A 25,667-nucleotide genomic window follows, 5' to 3' on the forward strand; every position below is an offset into this window, starting at 1 on the left:
ATGATCTAGCATAGAAATAATCAAAAATTAAAACGCAACTCTTGTCTCTCGTCATGCTCGTCAAATGGTGTGTAGTTTTAGACTGATCTTTTTACACAGTGTTTAACTTCTCTCAATACTTGTATGGTTGTTAAGAATTGAGAACAACTCAGAAGACAACCAGTATGGTTCTGCTGTCCTATTAAATAGCATGAGCTTTCAGTCTTGTTGTAGCTTATTCTTCTGCCCTGGGATGAGTAAAAAGGATAAAAGTGCCACTGTCCCAGGATTGAATCCAAACAGAAGGTTTGGCTGTGTTCTCTCCCCTCTCGAGTTTCATGCCATCTATCCAATTACACCACTTGAAGAGAGAGGCGAGACTCTTTGGTGGTTTTTATTTATTTATTTGTTTATTTTATTATTATTTATTTGCACTTATCCTCTGGGTGTCTCTCACATGATAATTCACACACAAATCTTTTATTTATTGCCGGCAGCTGGATTAGTTGATTCAATTTGTTTTGGTTGCTTTTAGCTGACGAAGCAGAACATGTACCTCGTGATAAGAAATACAAAAAGATGCAAGGAAGGGGATAATCAGTTTGAAGAGTGAAAGAAGAGCCGTACGTGTCCAGACACGCTCACAACGGGTTAGAGGGGAGTTGTGACGCTGTCCTTGTGCTGACATGTTGCCTTGAGCTTACACACTTTTAATATGTTGCTCATATGTGGACTGCTTAGAACATTTTTTTGCTGTATATTTGGAAAATAAACAGATTGTACATGTCGAAAACCGACCGAAAAATATGACAAAAAATGAAGTACCTTACCTGCCTTCGATTTAGCAAGCATAAACGGATAAATTTCAGATATTTTGTGAGGCACCTCCTCAAAAAGAACCAGCTCAGAACATTAGGACAAGAAAAAATATACAGTACATCAGAAGAAAAGTGGACTCTCATACAAAGCTTAAGATGCCAGCATGTCCATCGTTAGCACATAATCAGTGACATTGTTTGTGATGATTGTGGAAAAACGTTTTTTTTTTCAAAAAATTTAATTTAAAATACAGTTCAAGTTCCCCTTCATTATTTATTTAACGTTTTACAAATGCACATAAGGCACATGTGAACCGATTCTCATTTGTAATGCCGACCTGGCAATTATCAAGTGACCCCAGCTTGTACATGTGCATCCGTAAAACTATTGTGTACACTGCAATATCCTAAACAATAAGCAAAGCACTGGCATCCTGACTTTTCCTCCCCACAAGTATAATGAACGAAGAATGGGATGTGTTTTAGCACAATGGCTGCATTATATTCAGAGAAACATGGAGTTGCGAATGAGAACAATAACTTGGAACATGCTGTATGACAGTGCTGAAGTACATATTGACTGTAGGTGTATTTTTTTCGTATTGTTTTTTTTAGATCATTTTGTTGCTTTTGTAACACTTTTAGTGGATTTTCCTCGCGAGTGGCTTCGTCGATCTCGCTCCTTTTACTGGGATCCAACCAAATGTTGAACTTTCCAAAGAACATCCGTCAAGTCTTTATTATTGATTTGTGTTGGATTTCCTTTGGAGTGATGAGTGAGATAAAAGCATCACCCTAGGACTAAGCTCACAAGCACAGAGATAACAAGGCAAGCTTGGACTCATCTTGGAGTGTCTTGAGGGGGGAAAAAACAGGGAAAGAGAGACAGAGCGAGTTCACCTCTGTTTGTAATCTAATCTCGTCCAGATTTCAAGCCGTTTGAAGTTCTGTCAAGAGAAATAGACTTTGATCATGCGGGCCCAATCGAATGAGAGACGAGAGGAGTTTGACTTCCACTCAAGAGCGTTTCTCATCATGTCACCATCTTTTTGATGTTCCTAATTAGAAGTATGAATAGTCCACGTGCACAAGAGTAAGTCGTGTCGCACATATGGTCACATTTACAGATTTGCATTTGTGCCATCTGTGCATGTCTAACAACCATAAAGATATGTTTAATTGTTACTCCCTACTATTAAAACGGATGCAAAGGCAAGTTTGAATGTGAAAAAGTCAAATGCCCAAACAGTGGCACAATTAGGCGTTCAGCCAAAATTTTCTGGAAAATATGCCTAAAAAAATAGTGATAAAACTTGTGGCGTTTTCACTATATCATATTAAGTGTGGTGCTAGCTATTAGGGCTGAAACAATTTATTGAATAACTCCAATAATTCAGTTACTGAAAGCTTCGCAGTGGTCATTTTTCCACACCGACTAATGTGGAAAGGGCAAGGAAGAGCGCGTCAAAAAATGTCCAAAGTTTGGGATCATTTCATGTGTCTACCGCAAAGCAGAACTAACTCGCTAACGTAGCACAACAACAAATCTACGATTGGCAACACAAGGTATCAATGTTAGCTAGTTACAATGTATTGTAATACTCCCCCAAGTAGTCGCAGCTGCTGGTGGGCTTTCAAACACTTTGTTGAACAATACGTAACTAAATAAAGTTGTAATTATTTAATAGCTGCTAGCGCCAACTCCCCGTGGTTAGCCACTGGGAGCACTCAACAGTCAACACGCAGACTAGCTAACGATTAGCCGCAACAGCCTGCCACGAACCCGAGCTCGCAGCTGCCAACTCGACACTGTAATTCGCTGTCCCCCACATAAGACCAAGTAATAATAGCGAAGTGATTGGTAGACTAATTGAGTTGCAGAAATATTCAACAGCTACAGCCCTAACTCTGGAACTGGAAGTTACTGTGACATAGGCACAGTTTGTTTACATGCAGTCAATATTCTGGTTGAGGTCAAAATTCAGATTTCTTAGTCATTCGGAAAACCCCGTTTACATGGCATGAGCGGACGGAGGTACGCCCATATTTGAATGAATCGATTGAAAAGGCGACACACGGACGTCTGCAAAGGAATCATTGTATTCAAGTTAGGCTCGCTACGGCAGGGATGCCGTGCTTACAGGCACTTTCCAAGACCAAGATTCCTTGTGGTTGAGCATGCGCAGAGTGTCATGGATATTCCGATTGTTTACATGCACCCATATTCGGGTTGGAAAGGGAGTAACTCAGGCATAATAGTTGGAATTTAAAAAAACAGAATAAGGGCATTTTGGATTATTGCACACGTTACATGGCTTTTAAAAATCCGAATACCGCCAATGTTTGGGTTTTAAAAGGTGTATTGGCTGCATGTAAACGTAGTCATAGTAACTTGTGTGGCTGTTCAGAATAATACGAGGATCAGTTGCAAAGAGAAATACCAAAGTTTTGCCAAACAGATGCTATTATAAATACAATGTACGGTAGCCAAAACTACAATGGCTAATGACTAGCATGAGAATGACCAGAGAAGCTTGCCAATAAACGCTTTTAATATGCTGAAATCTTGACCAAAGCAGCATCATACTGCTAACTTCTGTGTAACTGTAATAAACATGGACTGGAAAAATCAATGAAGACTTGATAATGGCTTCAATAAATGAACTCACTTTGTATTTTTCCCTATGGAATAACTGAAAATTAGAACAACATGGAAGTCAACCAACTTCACTGAATGGATTGTGTTCTACTTTTGATGTTCCACTCTCTAATCTCTAATGCCTTTAATTAATTTGGGTTGGAAACATGAGCCAAACGTTGTGCCCCTTCTGAACCTATGATAAGCCCCCACAGCCAACATCACCCCTCCCATCCACCCAATATCCTTCTTACTGATTGGACAGTGTGCTGTCACAAGCCTCCTCTCCTTTTTATTGCCATCTATCTGCCTGGCCAAATATAATGATGTCATCCCTGTTGCCATGGCACAGAGTGGGGCAGACAGGAGCATGCCATAGGGAGTGGGGAGGGGGGTGGCAGTGTTTGGGAGGCCATGCTAAGGCTGCAGCACTCTCCCACTCTCCAGTGTATTTGGCATACTTAGAATAAACACACTTTTTTGGGTAATAAAATATGATTTGATTAGCTAAAATTGGTGAAAACTGTTTATTTTTTTCAAAGCATGTGCGTAGTGTTTCGTTTCAAATGATTCAGTTTGATTAATCGTACCAAATAGGACAGGTAGTCCTTACACTACTTTACCCACGATGCTTCTGTTTGGATCACAGATGACCCGGATTACCACTACTGTGCATGTGCGTTGCAGACAGGCAAACAGCCAGCCGGAGAAGTGTGAGACGAGGCAGTATCGAGAGAAAAACAGTGCGCCAAATAAATAATTATATAAATACACGATGTCAACTATTAAAATTAATTGCTGACGATTTTGATCGATCGTTGTGATTAGTCGACTAATCTTGGCAGTCCTAGTCACGATTTGATTTTCTGCTCCAAAGACATTTTTCACTTGATTCAAAGGTGAATTGCCCTGCATTCATGTCAATATAAAAACGATATTTACCACAAAACCACCACAAGTTGCTGGAGTTTTTATGCATTTCTGACATAAAAAGCTATACAAAAAACAAAAAACTGGCATTTTCATGACTTTGCTATGTCCCTATCCTGTATAAATTGCACTGACATGGAATGGGTGTACAAAGTCCACGTAGCAGTTTTCCACCTTCAATTCAGATATTGTCACCTATCTAAGCATCTGACCGCTGGATGCTGTGTGAAAGCTTTGCCTGGTTCTGTGTAGAAGGCAAATGGTCTCACCAATTCTGCAGGATCTCTGGAATGAAAGAGGCTGCAGTTTGATATGGTAACACCGTCAGGACTTTGGTGTTAGCAACAAACTTTTTGTTTGTCTCCGTTTTGGGAGTAGTTATGGAGAATTTTGAGCTGGAACTGGTTTTTTCTTCGACTTGTGTGTTTTGCTTGGGAAAATTCAGGCAGATGCATGAATCCAAAGCAGTGGAAAGTCCCCGAGCTGAGTCGGAGCCAGTGGTACTTTTCCCTCGTTCTCCTTTTTCTTTGCTCCAACTCACCGGCTACTCTGGAGGCCTTGTGGACCGGGACAAGACCGTGAGGGGGTGGATTCAGTCAGTCAGAGAAACGCACACAAACAGTCGCACGCAAAACCCGCCCACAGGTTTCCAAGACCGATAGTCCACTACTCCACTGCTACGCACACAAACAGTCGCACGCAGAACCCACCCACAGGTTTCCAAAACCGATAGTCCACTACTCCACTGCTAATTCTGGGGGAGCAAACCAAGTCAACACAACTGTTGCCTAAACACTCACTGTACTGCAAATGGCACAAAATTGTTTGGGCTTTCCTTAAAACTTATGGTTCTGTGTGTCTTCCTTTTCTTAGGAGAAGCAGCCTTGCGAGGAGACCCCCGACTGCAGTCCCTGTCCCTGTCCTCGTCGTCTTCCTCCTCTTCCTCCTCCTCGTCATCGTCCTCTTCGTCATCCATCTCCAGCCACAGGACGGGCCCGCCACCCATCAGCCCCACCAAGAGGAAGCTGAGCGGGGAGCAGGGGGACAGCGACATGGACGACAACGAGCACGTGGCCAAGATGAGCCGACTGTTCGCCGCGCAGTTGTGAGTGCACAATGCCACGATCTCATAACACGCAGTAGTGTTGCCACGTTAGTGAATTTCCAACCCGGAAAACAGGAATGCAATCTTTTTTCGTATATAACGAGAGAGAAGCTTGGTTGAAGGCGATCATGTAGTCACTCGTGCTGAACGTTTTTACGGTGCCCAACTACGTTGCAAAAAGCACTTATACATGGGCATATTGTAAACATTTGACGCCTGGTATGTGCTTCCAAGCCGCTAATATTTTGCGGCGATCGCCTTGCCTCCCTCTACGACGCTACATGAGAGAAGATGTTACACTTTGACTGCAGACTCACCAGATGAGTTTGCAGTTAAAGAGTTCATTTTATTGTTAACTTGTTGAATATTTTAAATGTTCATTTTAGGGACGTCATATCTGCAATATCGCAATATTAAAATTGCGACAATATATCGTTGTCATGTCATGATAATAGTAGCAGAAAATCTGTAATCTGTGAAAACCCAAGTTGTTTTCCATTTGTGCAGTTCCAACACCCTCTGGTGTTTATTAGTGTAGTTTGATGTTTGACTGATGCATGACTGGCCAAGCCTATTTCTTTGTGAACGCTGTTATTCTGTACAAAAAAATATTGTACTTTTTTTTTTTTTTAATATCAGCTAATCTTTCTTCACAGTATCGTGAGCTGTTTATACATCGCAAACTTCTCCACAATATCATGATAACTATCGTATCGTGAGGTTCATATCGTGATATCGTATTGTGACATTTGCATATCGTGACATCCCTAGTTAATTTATTTCGGATCATGTTCAAAAGGGGACACTTTTTTTGGAAGAGGAGGCACTTTGACATTGTCTGGGAAAAAAAAAAATTCTGGGTAGTTTAACCCATTAAGGACGGGAGCGCATAACCGCGTTTCTACCACTAGAGCCGGGAGCGCTGTTGCATCATTTTACCATTAAAGCCGGGAATGCGGATACGTCGGTGTCTTTTTTTAATCCAATTCTCCGACTCTTAGCCAATTTAATGCATCAGAATATACACGTGACGGTGTCGCGAGACCGCGGAGGATCTGGTGGAATTTTTTCGAGCCGTAGGTAGGCTAATGGCGGACGCCGTCGATCGCCAGGAGCTCTGATAAGTAACGACAGTGCTATATAGACGACGCGCACGACCAGTGAAACCAGTCGAACGTGATATGATATGGTTTGTAGACAATGACGTCTTTGTAACAGAATAGAGGATGGTAATTAGCACTCAATTTTTTTTTTTAAATTAGAATAGTGCATCTCTCGCACTGACACGTTATTTTTACATCTTCGATTGAAACAGTAAATAATAATAAATTCTGCCTGTGTCAAAGTCACATGTCTAAGCTCTTTAATTGTTTTGGAATTATGTTTCTGTCTGCTACAGGGGCTGAGATATGAATCATTTTGTAAGTGTTGAATTTCTGGGAGAACTTCAGGTTTTCAAGGGTAATTCCAAAGGCGACCTTAGGTTTTGGGGAGCTGTTGAGACAGGCGCTTTAGTCCTTAATGGGTTAAATAATTGTTTGGTTTCAGCATAAATCAATCAAATTTCAGAAGTGGAGAAAATAAGCTGAACTTGTTTTGAATGTCAATCATTTGCTTTTTCTTTAAGTCAAGAAACAGAAACAAGTACAATGGAACCTAGCATCTATCAGATCAACTTTGCACATGTATTTTGTAAGGCTGGTCTATGTGACCCCTTTAAAAATCAGATCTTAGTCAATTATTCTTCCCCCTCGCTTGTGAAATGTATCATTTGTGCCTAAGGAGTGGTGCGCCATGTAAACTTGGTTTTGCTTAGAATGATTCAAATAAATCCTGGAAACTCACTACCATTTACATGGCCCACTTTCCCCACATTCCATCTTGTGGGGATTCCAGAGATTCTTGGGGCGATTGGGCAGCAGACCCATGCTTGCTGCTTCTTAGTAAACACATCTTGTGGACGGAATTGCACGTCACTGTTAATGGCCGTCCTTGACAGACTATGCCAGTGTACATATGCAAGGAGAATCCATCGAAATGAAAAAACGCGGAAAGCTGCTTACAATCAGCTGTATTACTATTCAGAGATTTGTTTCACACAAGACATAAATAATTGCATGCAGATTGTGTTACACATCAGGTCGAGCCACTGTGCGACTCGGGGGGGGGCATGGGAAAAAGTCCTTTCTTCTCTGGTCTTGTGACTGCGCTCACAGAACAAAGGATTAGCTTGTGCAACTTGACATTTGTGCACAGTCATCATGTTTTCCCGCTCATCGTTGTCGGGAGTTCACATTCTACTTTTCACAAACATAACTTGGCTGTCTACCTCACACTGGTGTTTTATACAATATCTGTTTTTTGTTTTTAATTTTTAGGGAGTATACGGTTGACTTGACAAATACAAGAAGGCCTGTTGTCTTACGAGCTTTCAAATTGGTGTCGGAAATGTTTTTTTAGGCCGCCGCTCACCGAGTGACGTGGCCGAATATGACGGGAGAGGATTATCACACGTAAAAAAATAGTTGGTGAAGCTTTGCTGCACACAGTGATTTAGCATCACCCGTCTATGACATGCTATGCTTAAAAACTGCTACACTGTATCGGCATTTGCGGCTCCATACCGGATCCACTTTATTATTATTTGTAGTAACATTTTAGTGAACCACAAAAACATCGTGCGATTGTCAAGAAAAAAAGCAAACCGCCACAAAGAGGAGGACACGTGCAAGAATAAGGAAAGAGTGGCAATTTTGAAAGGCTGTTAGTAGGGATGTCACAATATCGGCAATATCGTGATATTGCGATATTAAAATTGCCACATTATATAATCGTCATGTCGCGATATTAATAGCGACAACTCTGTTTAAAAGCCCAAGTTGTTTTCCATTTGTGCAGTTCTGGCACCCTCTGGTGGTTAGTTTATTAGTGCAGTTTAATTTGATGCAATTTTTTTGCCACCTATAATGGATGGCTAGATGTTTAAGAGCCACGCTAATCGCCAGATAAAGTGGAACATAACACATTTGAGCTCCTCCACAAATTGACCTGATTCACAATCTGTGCATTCATTAGCAAGTAAGTGGCTCAATATTAGGTGTTTGGTCATTGTACTTTGTGAATGCTGTTATGTGTAACAAAAACAGAATATTGTGATGTTTTTTTTAAATCTCTTTTTTTAACAATATCGTGCGCTTTTATACAGTATTGTGAGCTTTTAATATCGCCAACCTCGACACAATATCGTGATAATTATCGTATCGTGATACGTATCGCGACTTTTGGATATCGTGACAATCCCTAGCTGTTAGTAATGATCGATCGTCCTGTTCACAGACTGCAATCATTTATGTCGACTACAAAGATTCTCCATGCTTTGCTTTCAAGTCACAGGTACATCTGAAATTATGAATATGGTTGAGTATTATTTTATAACACAATACCCTATCTTGTATGTACTGTATTTTGGCCGTGTCGATCAGTGTGCTGGTCCGTTTCTTCCGTACTTTCGTTTTGTTTTCCTACAAGATACCTGAAGCCTCTTTTACACAGAGATCCAGCAAATTGTCCACATTAGAGCTGTTACAGGCCTTTTAACACGCAACCGATTGAAAGCGATATTTTCTTTTTTTTCTTTTTTTTAAAAATCCTTTTGGGTATTGCTCGCTCCCTGAAGTTCATCCAAGCACCCTCTCTTAACACAGAGATTGTGCAACAAAGTGTTCTTCTGTCTATTCAAAGTGCTTGTCAACAGACTTTTAAAAGTGGTCTATTACTACTAGTAGTGTACCCACGGTTTTCTGATGCACGGACAGTATCAGTTGCCCCTTCGGTGCAAACAGACACCTGACACCTGTGCCAGGGGTGGCGCCACATAGGGTGGCCTCTCCTTTTGTTGTCCAATCCCAACAAGGCCGTCAGTGTATTTGGTGAGAGAACAAAGCAAAAGAGTCCGAACAAACTCCAGCGGCATGTACATACACATATAGTACTTACAAGACCGAATAAGGCTGCATTGTTGTGTTGTTCAGTTTTACTTTAAGTATATTCAATTGACTTACAAATAGTTTTAGGTGTCTTCGAGCACATGGAAATAACGTTACATTAATCAGAAATACAGGCTGGAGATTGTTAATTGGATACAAGGACATTTTTGTGTGTGCCCCAAGCAGTAAGAATAGTTGGCAGCATTGTATGTAGCATACTAAAAAAAAAAATGTATCAAACATCAAAAGAATGGTTTGTTTTTACCGTGATGAAACTTTATTTATTTTTAATGTACTGTATCCCAAATTAAAGTTTGAAATCTACATTGACTTTTTAACCATGGCAATTCTTTGGGGATATTTGAAGCAAATCTTTTCCATTTTGTGCTTTTTTTTTTTTTAAATACTGATTTCTAAGCATCCGCATGTAGTGGCTGTGCATGTAGGAGGAGGTAGGCGGAGCCTGGAACAAAGAAGCCTTATCCTGGAGCCTGCGGGCTGGAAGCTTGCTGCTGCCTGCCCTCCTGGCCACCACTCAGCAGTTGTAAAAATCCCCATTGCTTGTGCGTCTTGTCTGCTTTCAAATAAGAGCAGGATTCCCCCCCCCACACACACGTTTTTTGATTTTGGGGATAAAAAGAGTCCTCGGCAAAAACAGTTGCCTTGTAGTCATACTATATGTTGTAGGAAGCGCTTCTAAGTTGTTGGTCATGCTGTGACTGCAGCTTCACAGGCCTGAAATTGGGCTTTGTAGTGCAGTTCACTTGGAACTTCTTCAGTTGTTCTCTTAAGAGGTTTCTCCAGGGGCCAAATGGGAGGAAGACGAAAATGAGAGAGAGGAAGCAACTCTGTGTGAGAACGTTTAATCAAAGCTGATCAAAAGCATGTGGGTTCCTTTTTTTCTTTTTTTTTTTTGTATTCAGTGTGCATTCATGCAACCACGCTGTTTTCTTTTGCGTCCTTGTTGGGGTTCTTGTGCCCGATCTGTTGTAGCTTTACAAAAGATTTTCTTTTTGCTGAGCTTTCTATTGCCCCCAACCCGGAGTCATCTAGCTGGCAAACACACGTTTGATCGATTCTGTCGCCCGGCTGAAAATGTGTGCACAAGTTGTACAGCTGCAGCTCGAGTGGTGTCAGGAATGCTATTTAAGGCTGGCTGGACTAATTAAGCATTTTGTTTTTCTCACCTGTATTCCTACATAGAAAATTGTTGTTGCCAGAGTGGAAGGAAACTCAAATAATACTGTCAGTCAGATTTCTCTCTCAGAATGTCCTTTTTTTTTTTAAACATCCGCCTAAAGCCTGGAAAGTAAACTGTATTTGGGTGAAAAAACACATTCTGTATAAGCAGTGTGGCTCACTTTCTATATATATATATGTTTGTATATTTCCATTCTGTGGCTTCGCGCAGAGCCCGGGCCTGGTTGTAACCTGTGGTTGCGCCTTCATCCGCCCCCTCTTTCAGCTTTTTTTTCTTTTTTGTCTTTTCTCTACACGCTGATTCTTCCCAGATGTTTCCTGTGTGTGTCGTTCCCTCTCTCCCCGTCTCCATGGATTGCTCTGCGGATATCAACATCTGCCCAGTTTCAAGATTTATAGGGAGGGTTTTCCTGGAGAACTGTTTGTTTTCCCTCCCCCCTGAAAGTTTACTTTAAAACTGAAACAAGTGAACCAAAATACAGGGGGGGGAAAAAAAAAGTCATTTTCTTTATATTATATGGCTTCAAGTAGCGCAACACCTGACAGGAACTGAAATTGGGAGACAATATAAGGACTTCAACGTTTCTGCCCATTCTCCCTGGGGTTGAACAAAAGGGTCTTGGTCTTGTGTCTTGATCGTCCCAACAGCGCTTGATGGCTTTGGGATCAAGTATTTCCACACCAAATTCACCCAAGCATCCCTTTTATGGACCTTGCTTTGTGCACAGCCAAGCATAGAATTGTCCGAAAAGTCTTAGTAAGATGGATTAAGATTCAAGGAGAACAAAGCCCTGTGTATGATTGAATGATTGAAGTTTTAGTATTGCTCTTTCCCAAGATTCTTAGCCATGCAGTTTCTGCATCACAAACTCAGAATTCACCATAGTTGGATGACAACGTACATTCACTGGCATGTTTTGTAAGCTCATTACAAATAAAACCCTCAAACTATCAGTTTACATCAAGATTGCAATAGTAATCCAATAATTGATTGGTAAAAAATTCAGTGGGGTCAGAAACCAGTAGATAGTTGGTGGTCTAAGATGAGCTACCGCCATGTAGATCAGGCAGCATTAAGATGCTCAATACAGCACAGGCAAGGAAACAGGAGTTTAGAACAGGCAGAGATAACAAAAATAATCTTTCAAGTGCCCGTGGTAGTTTCTCGCCTTATCGCAACCCTCAAGTAGATGCTCAGCCCTACTATAAAAAGTGTGACACAAAAGCGAATGTAAAATTTTCAGCTTTAAACTCTTGATTATCTTGGCCTGACTTAACTCTCAACACGAGTCAGTCACAGCACGATCGCAGTCCTCGGCGTTGACGCGAAGACAGGCGTCGCTGAAAAGGCTGCACTTAATGACAGATGGGCCGCTGCTGTAATAAAGAACAGTCGTCATATGGAAGTGTATCACTCATGCGTCTTCGGTGGAGGGTTGGCCTCTGGATTTAGAATGAGGGGATCCTCCTGTGAGCGCAGGCCGCAGCCGCCACCGCTAATGCCCGGCTACGCATAAGCCGGAGCCTTGTAAAATAGATTGAAAACGACGTCTGCTCATCATGTGATGCGCTCCTCCGATGCCAGTCACATGGTTCTCATTTTCACAACGAGTCGACCCAAATTCAAATCCGTGCGAATCAACCACACTTGCTCAGTGAAAATATGCACACAAAAGAAGGCTTCGTCAAGCAAGTTTGATTGTGTAGTTTGAGCAGCTGGCACGGGTAACAAGCAGGTGGGTTTTTGGTTGCCCGATGGCACAAAATCAAGTCCAGTGTACGTCGGGCCAACGCTTAGGCTCGGGGCCGGTGGAGGATTTGACTGCGCCGCCATTGATTGGTTCTGTCCGCTGGCTCCTGCAACCGGGCCCCTCCGGCTTGGCGGTATGACCACGCCTGTGTTTTGGCAGCGGTTGAAGTTGGAAAGAACCCAAACGCTCAGGTGGCGGGGGTGCTGGGGGCTTGCGGGATGGTCGACCTCCTCAGCTTACTGCCCACCAGACTAAACAGAAAATAATAATAATCTTCTTGTTCAGCGCAGGTTAGCCGCGTCACTCGCTTGGGTATCTACATGGTTCACCCCTTTGACAAGTTTCACCGTTCTCAATGAATTGTTTTCCATTTAAGGTGAATGATAGCGTTGACATGCTACTTCCTAGTTTACTATGACGATCCCGTTTTTATACGATGGATTTTGCGACTTCAGAGCTCCAAAATGGCAACCCGATGTCTTGCCTTTGTGAGTGTGTGGGTTGACGCTTTTAGGAACGCTGCCAAATCTCTCAGGAAGTTTGTAGCAGACGCTGAAAGAACAAGGAAGACAAAGCAAAGGGGGGTAGGGGGGGGAGCCCCTTTGCTCATGTAAGCTTTGGGCACAAACGAAGGAAACAAGTCTTTCTTGTAGGGGAGGCCTATTCAGCCGGAGCAACCCCCCCCCACCCCCCCACGCTCCCCCCCCCCCCCCCCATGTCTCCTTAGCTCTTCCTCTGTCCCCAGTCTGGATTGTGTGTGTGTGTGTGGGGGGGGGGGGCTCCATTTATTTGTGGTTTAGATGCTGTTGTGGAGTCCAGATGCTTGAGCCAGCAGTCAGGTTGCTTGGTCACATGCTCCTACAACAATTGGCATTCGCATCTAAACAAGTTTTTTTTTTTTTTTATATATATATATATATATATATATATAAAAGCCTCTTACATTTTCATCACTGTGCCCTTTTGAGTCGCGGTCTTCTCATTCACCGTTGACATAATGACTGTGGAAATGCCTCAGCGGTGCTGTGTCTGCTTCCGAATGAAGAGGCATTTTTTTTTTTTTCCATGTACTAGTTTGTCAATATGTTTTATCGACGGAGCTCCATTTCGATGCGTTTTCCCCAGCTGTATTCATGCGAGTGTGGCGGGGGGGGAGAAAAAGAGATGGGTGAAAGTGAATACATGGACTCCCCATCCCTTTGCCGGGCCTCAAATTGTAGGAGGGAAGTAGAAGTGCAGGAAGGGTGTAATACACAACTGAACAAACACACACATACACACGCGGGCCGAAGCAGACTGCATTTGACTCACTCGGCAACATAATTGCTACCTGTTAAAGTGCGAGCAAGCGCGCGCCATGTGAGGCGTAACCACTCGACTGCACATCAAAGTGGGCGTGCGTTCACAACAACCTCTGCGTTTTGGAAACGTGTCATGCACAGACGATGGCAAAATATGACTTTTTAAACCACAGAAAACGCGAGCATCTTTTAGGCAAAGATCCAGCAAGCCAGTGAATGGAGCAGAAGAAGTCAATTTGACGCCTCCGTCCCGCCATCTTGGCTTTCACAGATGCCATCTAGTAGGACTGAACCATTTTGAAAAATCATCCAATTGCAGTTTACATTGTTTTTCTCAATATTACGATTGCAATTTCATATTTTTAAGTCTTCGTCCTGTGTCTTTTTTTTTTTTTTTAAACAAAAACAAGCAATAAATTAATCTGTAATCTGTATTACAATAAATAAATGATTTATTATATGAAAATATTTGGGTTTATAGGTTGGGCCTTACACTAAAATTAAGGCAATTGAACCTTCAGTTAGTTGTTAACTTACTAAACACTTTGACTTATAGTCTAAGCGTTCACTAGGACCACTTGACAAAATTCTACCAAACAAGTATGGCGTAAGAAGTCAGTAAGTCTTAAATCAGATTGCAACAATTTGTGGCTTTATCGCTTAAATTTTTCATGTTTCATGAAACAATGATATGTAAACAATGTGGACTGCACTTCTTAAGCAGTTAATCCGCCTAGACATCATAAACATAAATTAATGAAATAAACATTTACATAAATAAAGAAAGCCTAGCCACAGACCAAAATGAAGCAGTTTGTTTTGAATTTGAATTTTTGGGGTTGGAAAAACAAGACATTTTTGGGGGGGGGGAAAAAATCCCCATCCCTGCTGTAGTAACAAACTTTTCATGTCTCCCACCTTTTTTTGTTCTCTCTTCTCATCTCAGGAAACCTCACGGAGACTATCGCAGCTCCTCCAAGGACCAGAGCCGGAGTCCCATGGAGCGCGTGGTGGTGCCCGGCGCTCTCGGCGTCCACGGCAGCCACCTGTACGGCCACGCCCACCTCCCGCACCATCACCACCTGGCCAGTTTAGCCGCCATGGACCAGCCGCTGGCGCTCACCAAGAGCAGCAGCATGGCGGAACGAAGCAGCGTGGCAACTCTGGTCTCCGTGCCGCACGCGGTCGGCGTGGCCGAACGACAGCAGGTGATGATCGAGGCGCGGGACTGGTGGAAGCGGAATTCTTGTGTTTTTCTTTGGAGGTGTCAAAAAAAAAAAAAAAAAACTAATGTGTGTCCATCTCTTTTCAGAATCGTCCATCAGTGATCACATGCGCCCCTGCTAACAACCGCAACTGTAACCTGTCCCACTGCCCGCTTTCCCACAATGGCTGCTCAAGCCTCACTAACAACTACAGGAGAGTCCACAGTGAGTGCGCGCACACACACACACAAAATAGCATTGCTTGCAGCCATACTTGACTGCTGCCTAACAAATAGAATCACACGCATCGCATTTCTAAACTTGTAAATTCTAACACGAGTGTAAAAAGGAATTAGCAATGGTTAAAAGCAATTTTTAAAAAACTCCGAACGAATGATAATGCGTCTTGTCAGCATTTCATCTCTTGCAGTGTTCTTCTCTTTTCCAAAAAGGAGAACACTCCTAATCGTTCAATGTTTACTGAATATCAAACTCTTGTGACGTCACGTGGCGTGTCGCGCAACTTCATCATCCACAATGGCTGTTTTGGAATTGGTGTTGTTAAAAAGAAAAAAAATGACAAAGGCAGGTATGAAATATTGTTATAAATGGAAGTAGATTCACAGGCTTTTTTTTTTTTTTTTTTTTTTTTGCTGCTTTAGAGAATTTTAAGACTTTTCGAGCATCTTTTGGGATGAGACACAAAAATAACCAAGCAAAACTAATGAATGAATTGGATGCTTGCCGAACTAAGGTTTTGTCAACAATTAAGAGATTTCTCCTGAAAATTTCAATTGACGTGTATACAGCAGTGTTGCACAAAAAGCCGAGAAAAAAACAAGTGAGTTTGATGCTTGCTGAACCAACAATGTTTTTTGTGTGATTTTTACAGACTCATTTTACCAACAAAGTGAGGTTGAAATGAATGGAATGCCTTTTTGTCCAGCACCCCCCCCCCCCCCAAAAAAAAAAAGTCACAGCAATTTTTTTAGTTCATATAGTGTGTTAAAAAAGAAAAAAAATAGCACTGTTTTGTAAAATACGAACAAAAATGCTAAGATATAAAAATCCGTATGTTCGCGTGTTGGGCCTAACACACTTGAAGGACTAACATGTTTTTCGTGTGCACCTTCCTCACAGCCAACACGGCGTGCGACCCCGTCATCGAGGAGCACTTCCGCCGCAGCCTGGGAAAAAACTACAAGGAGCCCGAAGTGGCGGTCGCAGCGGCGACGGCGGCCACCAACTCCGTGTCCATCACGGGCTCGGTGGACGACCATTTCGCCAAGGCGCTGGGCGAGACCTGGCTGCAGATCAAGAACAAGAGCGCCCCGTCGTCGTCCGCCAGCAGCCCCAACTCGTCGCCCGACAGCCGCATGATCAACCACAACCACTCCCCTTCTCTGGTCTCCTGAAGGGGGCGAGAGGGGATTTCCAAGAGGGACTGGTCCCCGACACCGGCCTCCTTGAGGGAGCGCCCGGCCTGCTGGTCTGCTTAACACAAACCACCCCGCTGAGGATCAACGGAGCAATAAGGAACTGATGAGGAACTTGAACGCGGTGTCTTTGCGAGCCTTCTGTAGTTATTTGTACATAAAGAAGCAGTTTTCATGTAGATTTTGTTGTTTGTTTTTTTGTAATTTTGTTTTGTGGGTTTAACTGTAGTTTGGCTATTCCGCATCTGAAAGAGACAAAAAGCGAGCAACAGAAAGGCATCCATCCATCCGACCGTGCTACCAAAGAAACCTCGAGCCCCCTTTCACACTGCGCGTCAAAAGCCTCACCGACAGGACTGAAAGGTCCAAGTGTTTAATGGGGGATGCTGGACAGCTGGGACACAGGTGTGAACTTTGACACACACACGTTGGATAGGGCTCTGGGCCAGGATTAGGGTTTCAAGCCTGCTGTAGTGTTAGGGTTTCAGTTAAAGGTTAGGGTTTCAATTAGGAACCAACCAATACAGATTTATTGATTTTATTTTTTTCAAGGCAGATTCCGATATCTGGCATGATAAAATTTGATAACCGATTGCTTGGCTGATTAAATAAGTACAAATTATTTTTTGCTCCCTTAACGCAACAACTAAGTTATCAATTCTAGCAACATTTGATTGTTACAATACGGTATGTATTATTTTAGTATTTGTTTAACTTCATAACTGAGGGCAAATTTTTGTAAAATGACCCTTTTTTTAGGGGGGGGGGCGGTTGGGGTTAAGGTGTTTGTCTCCTGTTACGAGTTAATGTGTAAATGAATCAGCCGTGTTGGTCAATTTTAAGAGTAACTATCGTTCGATTAAATCAGCTGGCTGATTTGAAAATAGGGCCCACCTGATTCATTGAAGTTTAGGGTTTCAAGCCTGGTGGAAGTTATCAAGATTGGGTTATAGTTTAAAGATGGTTGGGTTACAAATTAGAGTTTGAACCTTTGGTTGGGGTGTCAAGCAAAGTTTAGACTTCTGTATTAGGGTTTTAAATGTGGTATGTGGTTCTAGTACTTTCAAATATTGTTTTCAAGCCAGAGTTAGGCCTTCAAATTAGGGTTTCAAATATGGTGTACGGTTAGGGTTTCCTCATGCTACTGTTTAAGTTTCAAGTCAGAGTTAAGGTTTGACATATCGGCTGTAGAATAGGATTTAGGTTCGGCTTTCAAAATTAGGGTATAGAGTCTTTTGGGGGGGGGGGGTCAAGCAAAGCCTAGTTTCATGTCAGTTTTAGGATTGCAAACTGAGGTTTCATTACAGGATTTGAATTTCAACTTTGGGTTTTCAAGCCTGCTGTAGTGTGAACGCAATGTGCTGGCGCAAACAGCAGTGTGAAAGGGTCCGGCGTTTCTCCCAGCTCGTCTGTTTCCCCTCAAACGAGCAACAGATGATGACGCGCTAATGCTAACGCCAACAATAAAGAATGACGAGCTGACGTCAGTTGCGACCGACGGCGCCTAAAAAAGCAGCCCGCTGCGCTTCATTTCAGCTGGGTAAGGTTTGAAGGGTAAATCAATGCTTTTAACCCATGCATGTTTTTTTGAATAGCTGGTATCTATTAGTAAGCATTTCAACTTCTTCTAATTAGCCTGTTTTTTGTTTTGTTTTCCTGGACGTTATCACGTAACACGCGTTAGACAATATACATTCACTGCTGGATCAGTTGTACTCCATGTTGTTATTTCGTTGATGTTACTATATCGTGTGTGGGTGTGTGTTTTTGTTTTTAAATCGTGTGCTAGCAAACATCATGAGCTAGCGGACAGGCTCTGCTAAACACCTTGCTAACAAAACTGAAAACCGCGAGCGTTGATGTTGAGACAACAGTGGTACTGCATGCTAGCTCCTCATAACAGGCCGCTCACAGACATCCCGCTGGCATCTGTAAAGTTCTTGTCAAGCAATATGGTTCAGTTCGGTACGGTACGCAGTCTTGAGTGATGGCTAGGGACTACTTTTCATATCTTGTTTGCAAAAAAAAAAAAAAAACAGCTGGGTATCTCCAAATAGTGGCTTTCACATTTTTAGGGTTTCAAAGCATTGGTTAGGGTTTCAAGTTAGAGATTTGAGTCAAGGTTACAGTTTCAAATTGGGGGTTCAAGCTTATGATAGGGTTTCGAGCCTTGTTTAGGTTGAAAATTAGGGTATTAAGACAGATTTGCGGTTTCAAGTCAGTTAGGGGTAGGGTATCAAGCAACAATTAGGTTCAAACTACTTTTCAAGCCTCAGTTAAGGTTTCTAGTCAGGTTTAGGGTTTCAAGGAACGATTACTCTTTTGTCAGTGTTACTATTTTTTTTTTAATTAGCATTTAACCATCGGTTTTAAATTTGAGTTTTAAGTCAGGCTCATGCTTTCAATTTAGAGTTAGGATTTCAAATTAGGGTTTTTAGCAACAATTGGGGTTTCAAATGAGGATTTCAAGCCACAGTCAGGGTTTCAAATCAAGGTTATGATCTCTAAGGTTTCAAGCTACAGTCAGGGTTGCATATTAGCATTTCAAGCAACAATTTGGGTTCAAAATAGGGGTTCAAAACAGGATTATTATTTTTTTTTTTTCCAAATGAGCCTTTTAAGCAGTCGTTACGGTTTTAAATTAGGGTTTCAAACCTCGATCAGTGTTTGAAGTCCTGGTTAGGGTTTGAAATTGTTTCAAGATAGGTCTTGTGTTTCAAATTACGGGGCGGAGTTACACCACAGTCCATTGATTGGTTGATGGCTGGGAAGAAAACAAAATGGCGCTGCCTCCCATTGCTGTTGTCATTTCTCTTTGAAGTTTAAACAAATAAAGGTTTCTGTACTGAACTGAACTGTTTAGTGGAAACCGTTCCAACACAAAGCATCTGCCACACATTCCATTCTTAGTTAGCGCGTGACATCAAGAGGACTACAACTAAAATGGCGCCTGATAGGAAAATGGTGTTCGCAGGAGCTGAGCTTCTGTTTGCGCAAAAATGTACCGTCAACCGCTTGCTAATTTATCATTTCACGACACTCTAGTTTGAAGACTGCCTGTCTGCTACACAAAACACACACTAGGAAAATGCCGTTTTTTTTGTTTTTTTTAATAGGTAACTATAAGACCATCATTACGCTGTGCGTAAGGGATGTACAGAGAAAACAAATCATAGGTATTTTTCAAGGAACAATAATTTGTTAATATGTAGCTATTTAATTGTTTTTTTTCCTTCCTGTCATATAATCTTTTTTTTTTTTCTTCATGTTGAAAAAGTTGATCTTTTTTGTTGTTTGTCTTGAAAAAGGTTCAAGTGCAGGAACACACAAAAAAGCCACTGGACATTGTCAGTGACAATCGCTAAATCCAGCAATTATTTAATAAAAAAAAATGTAAAAATGCTTGGCCCCAAGAAGTCCGGTGACTTTGCCACTAGGGTCAGCATCACTGCTGGCTGTTTCTTCATTTACGTCTTCCCCTCCCCCCAAAAATCATTTGTCAAACAAATGCAAGCATTTTTAATCAACACGGGCAATGCGGTGACCACATATTCTTGGTCACCCCCACACCCCCTCCCCATTTTTTTTTTGTAGCAAGTACTTAGTGCTAGGATCACTCAACTGTAAAAAAAAAAAAAATACACAAACAGTTTGTGGCTCTGTGTCTCCTACTGAAAAGGTTTTGGCAGGCCACCTTTTTTGTACGTAAAGTAGCCTTGATGAACAATAAAGTGCTTTTAAATCACTGCCTGACTGACTGCTACTTTGTGCATGATGATCCGTTTTTGCTTGACGCATAAAGAAATATAAAGACACCTTTTAAATTTTGCTCCAACATTTAGTTCAGGTCACACAGATTAAACTGTAAGCACAATCAAATGACATCCAATGTATAATCAGTACAGAAGTTGCAATATTTTTTTGCACACAAAATTATTACCATGATTGAGTAACAAACACCATTAGGTTGCTGATGACTACACATAATTTGTTTTACACGTGTTGTTTTCCAAAAAATTAAACAATGACGAGAACATTCTGTGTGTATAACAGATTCACCATCAAAACACCAGAAATGGTACATTCAAGGTTAAGCATTTTTTGTGGGGACGTGGAGTTAGTGGAAACTTGTCGGAAGAAGAGTGTTTTGGTCTTTACACCTCACAAGTCTTGATGAGTGAGTGATTTGTGGCTCAGACACATGATGGGCTGTGATGCTCCAATTCTCAAGATTTTAGGTTCCTCAGATGCTCTCGTCATCGCTCATATCCCAAATCTGTTGAAAAACACAACACAATGTAAATTAGGAAGCCAAGTATTAGACAAAATGTTAAGGAATTTAAAGCAAATTGACAATGTTGACTAAAAACGTGAGCGTTGTGAATTTCTAAAGTCATTGTGTCCGCCATCTTGGGTCAGCTCGAATTTCATAACACTTGAGTTGAATTTTTGGGTTGCAAGAGCGCAAAAAACCCCGAAAAAAACATTTTCATGAACTAAATGGAAAAACTGGTCTTTTTTTTTTTTTGATAAACTACATTTTATGTTTACAAAACTAGTGCTTGGTTTTTATCTTCTGTCTTTCTATAAATCTATCATACTTACATATCTTATTTTTAACTTTGCACACAAAAACAACAAAAAAACAAATCATAAAAAAAATAAAAATATCAAACAAACCTGCTCAAAAAAATAAGAGTGATTTTGAAATAAAATATATATGAACATACATACATAAAAATATATATAAAATACATGAAAAATAAATAAATAAAAATCCCAAACTATTATAACCCTGCAAGTAGTATATGACCTTTGGATCAGATGAAGTGTGGGGAAAATTCCATTATTTTTTGGGGGGGGAAAAGCAGCTTCATTTGAATTTTTTGCGGTTAGAGCACTGACTAGAATCATGTTACCATCTGACTTTTTACTTCAGCAACAGTGCATTCAGAAAGTATTCACAGCGCTTCATTTTTGTCACATTTTGCTATTTCCCTGCCTCATTCTGGAATTAAATTCACTTTTATTCCTCAAAAGTGTTTACACACAACATTCCACAATATGAAAACTTTTTTTTTTCTTCAAATTTTTGTGGGGCACCACCTATAAACACTGTAAAGGTAAAAAGTGTGTTTTGAAACCCCTATAAAATGGAAGAACGGCTTGTGTTCCACTTCAGAGGGTTCCACTGTAATTACAATCATGACTGAAGCCTTTATTATCAGGAAGTGACAGGAGCACGTGACGCGCGCGCGCGCACGCACGCACGCACATGCTCAACCACCTTGGAAGCACTGTGTCAGTAAACAAAAGTGGCCTTCACGTGGCAGCGGATTCTTCACATTCCCGCTCTGTAAGACGTAATTCACATACCTCTAAGACTGCCTGGAATGTTACACACACACACGCACGCACATTTGACACATCCATGCTGCATTCCTTGGAAAGTGCTGGTTCAAACCTCGGAGCTGAGCCGCGGATTCCAGCACAAACCTCAGTGGGGACTAGCAAATGCTCCTCAACTTTGTAGTAATGCAGACACCGAAGCCTCATTCCATACATTTTACCATTTAACTTTTTTTTTTTTTTTTTAAACTATCTTTGCCAAACACACACGTAAGATACATAAACGTATTAAACCGTATTTCAACACACAGATTATATGGAACCTACAGTACTTATTTTAGGGTCTGTGTACATGCATGTGCCTTTTAGGGGCGGGGTCTAGTAATCATATCGGCGGGTGTGTGCGAGTGGATGTGAGCTGTGGCTGACAACAGCTTCGGAGTTGGGATGTAAATTGGTTTTAGGCTGCAATTAGTGTGTAGTAATTGTGTATTGCCTATGTGCCTTTAAGAGGCAGGGCTTTAGGACGAACATCAGGAGCTGATGTTGGTTAGGCCGGTTATTTCAGCGTGGCTCCTTGTGAGTGTTCTCTTTTTGCATTAGTGTTCGACTGTCTGTCTTTTTTCACTTCACTTATCGGAAGTTCGCTTGTACCTTTTTTTTTTTTTTTTTTTTTTTAACCGCCACAGTTTGTTAGGATTTTGTCAAGTTGTCAATGTGAACGCTTAAAAGTCTGCAAGGCAAAGTGTTCAGTAAGTTAACTAATTGAAGTAGATAAAATCCTTCATATTAATTCATGGTTCATTTATCTTTATTTTTGTATAATAAATCTGATATTGTTTATTGTACATATTACGTATATGTACAGATTGATTTACAGCTTATGGTTGTATATATATATATATATATATATATATATATATATATATATATATATATATATATATATATAAGGAATATGTATAATATATAATATTAAATATATAATGTTTAGGAAGGAAAAAGAAACTCAATTATTTCTCAAAATTGTCCAGCCCAAATACGAAAAACTGGTAGGACACAAAGTGCGCGCGGTTGGCTGCAGGCGACTGCAGTTCCCTCGCAGTGTGGAGAATGAGGACAAATTCATATCAAAAGGACAACATTTGTGCTGGCCAGCCGGCATCAAAAGAACGGCGGGCAAAGAGCTCTTTGAAAGGCGGTGAGCCTCTCTGGACGGCTGCCATGCTGCGCTCGTCCTCGTGTGTGTGCGTGTGCGCGTGCGTGTGTGATCTGAACAAAATAAAAGATGGGGGGGGGGAAGTGGGTTAAGGGGGAGGGGGGGTTGTCTTATGTAACTTGAATGGACGCAGTAAAGTGAAGCCAACAAGTTGAGTGAGCCTGAATACGTCAACAAATAAGAGAATGAAATACAATACGAATTAATAATTGGTTAAGAGAATGAGATGATTTACAAACCAATATTTGTTTAACACTAAAATACATCACGTTTGTAAATGTGAATACATAAATATGAGGGGGCGGAATCCTTACTTTAAATCTTGAATTCAGACATGTAATTTTGTTTGGCCAGTGTCACACTCCTAGTTAGGTTTACCATCAAATTGGTTGAGTAACAACAATCTTGTTTACTATAAGTTGAACATTTTTAGGTAACCTCATTAGCTTATACTACATTTACATTTCAGCCCACCGAGGACAAAACGGAGCGAGATGGGCGTGAAACAACGTGAAGGGACAGGATGGGGAAAAACAGACAGACCATGATGGCCACGGATGCCCGGCGATATTTTGAAACCGTCAAAAAATAAAATTGTTCCATCAGTGCCGGTGCGGATGAGAAATCTGGTCAGTCGTAATCAAACAAGGTGAATGCGACAAAACGGGAACACAATGTGGAGGCATCTCATGGTGCTTAAAATTTTTGTCACATTCTGCCGTGTTTGGTGCGCGTTTTGCTATGTTTGGTCACGAATACCATGATAGGCCGTGAGAAACCTTAGCAAGACTTGAGTACGGAAGAAAAATAATGGCCCACTGCATTTTGGCAAGTAAACCTAGCATAACTAGCTAACCATTGTAGAATAGTTTTTGTATAACCGTACTCGCTAAATGAATGACTAACTGTTGGTTGAGTACATTAAGAAGCTAACTAATGAGCTAGCTAGTTATTTAACGAGCTAACTAGGTAGCTAGTCAACTAACTAAATAGCTAACTAATGAGCTAGCAAGCTATATAATGTAAACAAACTACTACACTGAATATTAATGCTACTGTACTGTACCTTGACTTAAAAGTACATCAAGTTCCTAGTTCTCCGAGTTCCGAGCCATACCAACATTTTTTTTTGTTTTGTAGTAAGAGCCAAGATACACCAACCCCAGATGGCTACAGCGACACACTAAAACTGCCCAGCATCTTGCTACTGACTCACAATTTAAGATACGAGCACATTTAATCTAAACTTGTGTGTTGAGATAGCACAGTATATCGAGAAGAGAAGGGCATATAAAATGGACACACAAACATATACACACACACTGAAAAGAGATTGGCCGCGCTGCCATCGAGCGTCTCTAAATGGCAATCTGTCTTATCGCTTCTCCCCGGCGTAAATTGAAGACGCCTCTCTTGCTAAAGCTGCATGTGATGCGTTTGCCATCAGCTGTGCTGCTGCTGATATCCCAGCACTCTTAATCCCGAGATGGGATCGGACGCATGAGCCGTTTAGCCGGAAGCTGCGGTCGTGACCACCCGCGGCCAACTCGCCGCCGTTGATGATTGCCCTCTAAACCAATACGACGACGTCTGAAAACGATTTTTTTTTCTTTTAATTAATTAAAAATCTACATGAGCACGACGAAAACCATCAGCGAGGTTTACAGTAAGTGGACTTAGCTTACATGCCGGCAGGCTCCCGGTGGGTGCTCCACTCTCCTACACAACCACTGATGGGCTCGGCCATTAAACACACATCTGCTTTACATATTAAAAGTGACACCAAAGCACAAAGTAGAGCTTTCATCATAGAGACTGGCTCCATGTAAGATGCAATTAGTGGGCCACACACACTGATGTGGTTTGTGCTGCCTACCAAGAAAGAAAGAGGAAGGAGGAGGACTTTTTTTATTTTTTCATTTTGGTGATGCAAAAGAAACGACAGCAGCCTCTTCCGTGTAATTGACATGTTTCAAATTTTGCAGAATAGAAAAAAAATATGAGGATAATGTGTTATCGGTTTTGGAGAGAATAACACGGGTCACGCAGAACGGGCAGTGAGGCCTACGTCAAAGCTTTAATTAGCGGTGTGGAAATATGGAAAGAGCAACAATGGATGACTATTTTTAGGGTCCGATATGCTTTTTGTGTGTTTTGTGACTCTATCGAGGGAGAGCTTTACGCAGCCAGAACGGTGCCATTATAGTTTTTGGTATTGCAAATTAATTTTGTATCGTAGCTTGATTTTTACATACCGTATTTTTCGGACTATGAGGCGCACCGTATTATAAGGCGCAGTCTCCTTGCTGCTGCGCATGGACTTATATAAAATATAAATAAAGTCCATAAAGTCCACAGTAGCATGCCGCTGATTGGTGAGCGTAGGGATAACATTCCTTTAGAAAAAAAAGCTGGTTTGACCATCTTATATATATATATAGACAGCCGTTTTATGATCTTTCTAAACTCTCCGATCGGCGTTATTTTGCTCTAATGATCAAAGTGCCAACAACCTTGCAATATGAACATAATCTTTACCACAGATGCTTAATAATTAAGATATATTAACCCCTTAAGGCGTAAACATCTCCCCAAAACCTAAGGACGACTATAGAATCACCCTCTAAAATCGGAGGTTTTCACAATATTTTCAAAACTTACTAAATTTATCTCTCAGCTCCCGTAGCAAATAGAAACATAATTCCAAAACTTGAGAGATTAGACATGTGGCTTTCACACAGGCCTGAGTT

At 41.3% G+C, this 25,667-nt stretch overlaps 2 protein-coding genes across 5 annotated transcripts in view; one reads left to right on the top strand and one right to left on the bottom strand.

The window, feature by feature from the left end:
• The window catches only part of vgll4b (vestigial-like family member 4b), a 36,453-nt gene extending 16,358 nt beyond the window's left edge, over window positions 1-20,095 (top strand). For both annotated transcript variants that reach the window (XM_086039929.1, XM_086039928.1), the window contains 4 exons: window positions 5,239-5,470; window positions 14,655-14,916; window positions 15,021-15,138; window positions 16,054-20,095. In XM_086039929.1, the coding sequence (XP_085896055.1) occupies window positions 5,239-5,470; window positions 14,655-14,916; window positions 15,021-15,138; window positions 16,054-16,328 (887 nt within the window). In that variant the 3' untranslated portion in view covers window positions 16,329-20,095. The remainder of the gene's footprint in view (window positions 1-5,238; window positions 5,471-14,654; window positions 14,917-15,020; window positions 15,139-16,053) is intronic.
• Window positions 20,096-20,166: 71 nt separating this feature from the next.
• atg7 (ATG7 autophagy related 7 homolog (S. cerevisiae)) overlaps window positions 20,167-25,667 on the bottom strand; it is a 51,922-nt gene continuing 46,421 nt past the window's right edge. For all 3 annotated transcript variants that reach the window (XM_086039922.1, XM_086039924.1, XM_086039925.1), the window contains exon 19: window positions 20,167-20,625. In XM_086039922.1, coding sequence (XP_085896048.1) covers window positions 20,593-20,625 — 33 coding nt within the window. In that variant the 3' untranslated portion in view covers window positions 20,167-20,592. The remainder of the gene's footprint in view (window positions 20,626-25,667) is intronic.

Source organism: Filicampus tigris, chromosome 9 (assembly GCF_054856515.1).
Source record: "Filicampus tigris isolate MCC_2025a chromosome 9, RoL_Ftig_1.0, whole genome shotgun sequence".
NCBI classification, from domain to species: domain Eukaryota; kingdom Metazoa; phylum Chordata; class Actinopteri; order Syngnathiformes; family Syngnathidae; genus Filicampus; species Filicampus tigris.